Source organism: Morone saxatilis, unplaced genomic scaffold (assembly GCF_004916995.1).
Source record: "Morone saxatilis isolate NCDOM2014 unplaced genomic scaffold, NCSU_SB_2.0 Contig18, whole genome shotgun sequence".
NCBI lineage: Eukaryota > Metazoa > Chordata > Actinopteri > Moronidae > Morone > Morone saxatilis.
The window spans coordinates 21425304-21429592 of record NW_023339740.1 but is presented as its reverse complement, the minus strand read 5'-3'; the positions used below and the strand labels follow the sequence as shown (position 1 = coordinate 21429592).

Sequence of the window (4289 nt, the reverse complement as noted above, 5' to 3'; positions counted from 1 at the left end):
CACACACACACACACATCCACCCTAATGCTGTATGTAACTCGTTGTGCTGTCCTCCCGGGCTGTAACCCAGCCGTGTAATGAAGGCTATAAATCAGCACCTTGGACAGTGCTAGGCAGCCCTGAGCTTCTGGATATACGTAATACTGGAATCAGGCGAGAGAGGTGGGGGGAGCAGCTTTCAGCACCGGGGGAGAGCGGACAGTGACAGCCTCTGACATTCCTACTGTAAAAAGGCGAAAAGCCCTCCCTATCTGGAGCTGCCCTGCATAGTACTGATGACTAAACAGAGTTATTCAGGTTGTTGCACAGCTAGCTTAGCAGAGCTGTGATTCAGATAAAAGGGATGGGGGGGATGTGTGTGTGTGTTGTGTTGTGTTGTTGTGTGTGTGTGTTGTGGTTGTGTGTTTTGCGCGCGCGTGTGTGTGTGTGTGTGTGAATGAGGTCCTATCCTAGAGATGCTGCTACTCAGAGGAACAAAAAGAGAAAGGATAGGAGAGTGTGACAACAGGAGGAAGAACCAGAGAGAGATTTGAGAGATGTGTTTTGGGAGGAGGTGGTGGCAACTATCCCTCTTCGGAAGGGTCCCTAACAGGCCTGTGCACATACATTGCATAGTTTATATCTAATGCATTACCCCGGAAAGGATAAAAAGGACAACCTTGACAAATTTAAACTGTCCTTTGATTCTATATATAACAGGAATGGTTGAAGAGTACCAACCACAACAACACAACCACACACACCACACACACACACACCACACACACGCACGGCACACACACACACACGTCAAGGGCATCATTAGCCCTGTGCTCAGTATGAACATGCAGTGCCAAGCTTTTAAACTCCATTCTGCACACACAGGATGCATTAACACACACGTAAATCAAGACAGTAAATCGAAAAGGACTAAAAGTGTAGGAAGCACACACACCCCGCGCAACGCTCAAGTAATCTATTAGCTGTTAACAACTTTTCTGCATGCGCAGTTAATGTGGCTTTTAATGTCAACGCTTGTAACTGCCTTGATGGTTCCCAAATTCGTCGGCACCCTATAAACGGGGTCATGCCTCAAACACCCGGCCGCCAAACCCTCTTACAGACTGGCTGTCCCGCGCCTCCCTTAGCACCCATTGTAATCCCCAACCGCCCACCGCCCACAAATAGAGATGCCCGATTAAGTTAAATAATTCATGTTTCCCAGGCCTGGTCTATTTTTTTTATCCATTAAGCCCTCACAGGTTAGGAAGCAACAATAAAAGTGACTGTTCTCCTCCCCCTCCGCAACCTGTCTTCTCCAGTGCATCCCTGAGAGTCCAGGGACTGACACAGCGGGGAGATGTGTGCATAACGGCCGAAGGGAGACATGAAAAGAGTAGACAAAGCTGAGACCAAATGTAGAAACAAAAAAAAGAAGGCAAGAGGGAACACCCCTAAAAAGAAAAATATGTGCAGAGCTACAACACCTATATAACAAAAAGACAGAAAAAAGAAAACTACCAAAAAAATTGCCAGCTTTCTGCACAGGCAAACTGCAGATCCTATCCCTCCAGGTTCGGAAATGAAAAGCCCAGGTGGTAAAAAAGGTACAAAGCCAAAATTTACAGAGGCCAACTAAATTCCAGGAACTTTATACTGTATAAATTTACAGTGTTGTCCATCACATAAATGGGGAATAAGGTTTCAATGTCCTCTGGGCCCTGAGAAGTACGCATCTCTGGTGAAACAGCCCGTTATAAGAGCAGCAGCAGCTCTGCACAAACGCAAACCTACAGGTATTTCTCCAGGGGAGGCTGCAGAAGACTGAGGACTGAAACCTGAGCGATGGGGATTGAATGGAGGGCTTGAATTTTTGGACAGCTGGGGCCCCCGTTGGGATTTAGCAGCAATGGTGGCTTGGTATCTGTAAAGTGTGAAGTGGCTGTGTGTGTGTGTGTGTTGTGTGTGTGTGGTGGTTGTGGGTGTGGTTAGTATGTGTTTGGTGTAGGTACACCATGCAACATAACTCCCCTGTCCACAGAGTTGCCATATGGTGGAGTATATTACGTTTTTCCATGATAGTGAATGAACCATCGGAATGACTGCACCAAGAAAAATGTTCCGTTACTGTGTTGTGCAATGTAATTTGATTGTAATTCGTGTGTGTGTGTTGTGTGTGTGTGTGCTGGAGTAAAAGCTGTAAGTGCCTTACACTTGCCATCCAATCCCGCCAGTAGTGACCCATTTAACTATTCCTGTCACAACAGCCTTTGCCAGTAAAGAGCCACAGCAGAGGAGCAAATCCAGGCCCGACCACCCGTACCAAATGCCTGTAAACACTCCACGCACACCACCAAACCCACACAAACACCACCATCTTTTCTCTTCCAACGACACTGTCATCAGGTTGCGGGTGTAAACCCAAATTGTGCATGTTGTGTGTTTTGCGAGGTTATTCTGTGCTACATCTTTTTAAATCTCCCTCTGTGTTTCTATATGTTTGTGTAGGCAGATGTACAGTATCTATGAGTCTTGCATTGCCATGTGAATGCCCCTGCATATCTGCCCGTGTGTTGGTGTGTGTGTGTGTGACTGCATGACACATCCCATCACTCACCCTGGCTTTGCGCTCCCCCGTCCCCCTCCTCTGTGTCGGTCAGGTTGTTAAGCATCCCGGCTCCTCTACGGCACTCTTCTTCTGCTGCGGAGCGATGTCACCGATCGAGCTCTCGGCGGCTCTCCCTGCGCTCCACCCACTGTTATACAGCCTCAGAAATTGCAGGAAGGCAGCGTAGAAAATATGCCAGCCGGATCCTCCTCGCTCCTCGCTGCCCGTAGGATGCACGAAGAGAGGCAGCAGAAGAGAGAGAAGGATTTTTTTTCCTCCCCTTTGTAGATCCTCCTCTTGACGTCTCTTCTCCGCTGGCTTGTAAGCGTGACTCTCTCACTCTCTCTCTCCCCGTTGCTACCTCTCTCCTCTCTCTCTCTCTCTCTGTCTCTCGCTCTTCCTCTCTGTTGCTCTCTCTCTCTCCAGGAGGAGGAGGAGGACAAGGAGGAGGAGGAGGGAAGAGGGAAGCTGCAGGAGTTTGGTAGATGATGGAACGCCTCAAAGCTGCACACTTGCTCTCTCCCTCCTTCCCTCGTTCCTTCTATCTGTCTCTTTTTTGCCTTTCTCACTCCTGATCTCGATCTCTCCCACTCACAGACACAGAAAAAAACCACTCACTCTCCCCTGCTCAGATGATGTTGCTCAGTCACTGTTGCTGCCAAAGTGATTGCATATTCAAGCAGTAGTGTGATTTCTTCTATATCTATTTCTCCCCTCCCTCCCTGCCTCCCCCTTCTCATCGTGGCTGTCAGACAGAGAGGTGATTGGGAAGTGGAATTGATGCTGTTAGAAGAGTGAGCAGGCGGTAGCCTCACTGCTCTGATGTCCACAGAAGTGCATTATGCATCAGCTTTTCCTCCTGTCGGCTTTGTAATAAGCCGCCGCGCTCACTCCCTACTTTAATGTCAGATGCAAATAGAGTCTCTGTTTTCTTCAAGGGATGAACAAGCCCCATCAACATCATCTGTATGCAGTTATGATAAACATGGAGAGCCATGTATTCAGATGCGCACACACATGGAAAGACACACTGGATCAGCAATAGGGTACATCAGCAACTGTTTGGTTTTGTTTATGCACAAATGTATATACACGCTTGCCTTTGCTCTCTGTGTATATGCAGCTAACAAAACAGAACATTTTCTCTTTTAATCCACCCTTTAGAGATGTTTGGTTCCAAGAGAGAGGACCCTGTATGCTGTATGCCGTCGGCACAGCATTGAAGCCTCACTGTCAATTAGACGGGTCTCATTTTGATCCATGCAGATTCATTTTGATCTTGTACACGGTGTTCCGTGTGCAAAAAACGTGTGTAGTATGAAGACACTCTCTGCATGTGTGTCTGCGTGTGTTTCTATGCATGTCCCAGTGGTTGTGATCCCACACCAGAGATATGAAAGCAATTAATCTTGGTTTTAGTCATGGTAGCACTGATGCACAGAATAGATTTCAACAAAAAGAGAAGGAGGAAAAATATAACTGCACGCTCGGCTCCAGTGAATAAATTTATTACCAATGTCTCAAACAAAACTGGTTTTGTCAAGCTACAATTACCTTGACAAAGAACCAATACCTTGAAGCCTGGCAATAAATTTCTTCACTGAGCTGTGTGTACAGATACATTTCTCTCTCTTTGTTCATTAGTTCTCACACCGTAGCCAGCATTTTGTTTGTTTGTAACAACAAAAGACACGCAAAATT

At 47.0% G+C, this 4289-nt stretch overlaps 1 protein-coding gene across 1 annotated transcript in view; it reads right to left on the bottom strand.

Moving 5' to 3' along the window:
- Positions 1–2877, bottom strand: part of slc12a5a (solute carrier family 12 member 5a) — an 89862-nt gene extending 86985 nt beyond the window's left edge. The window contains exon 1 of the mRNA XM_035661496.1: positions 2598–2877. Within this exon, the coding sequence (XP_035517389.1) occupies positions 2598–2652 (55 nt within the window). The 5' untranslated portion in view covers positions 2653–2877. The remainder of the gene's footprint in view (positions 1–2597) is intronic.
- Between the last annotated feature and the right edge of the window lie 1412 nt (positions 2878–4289).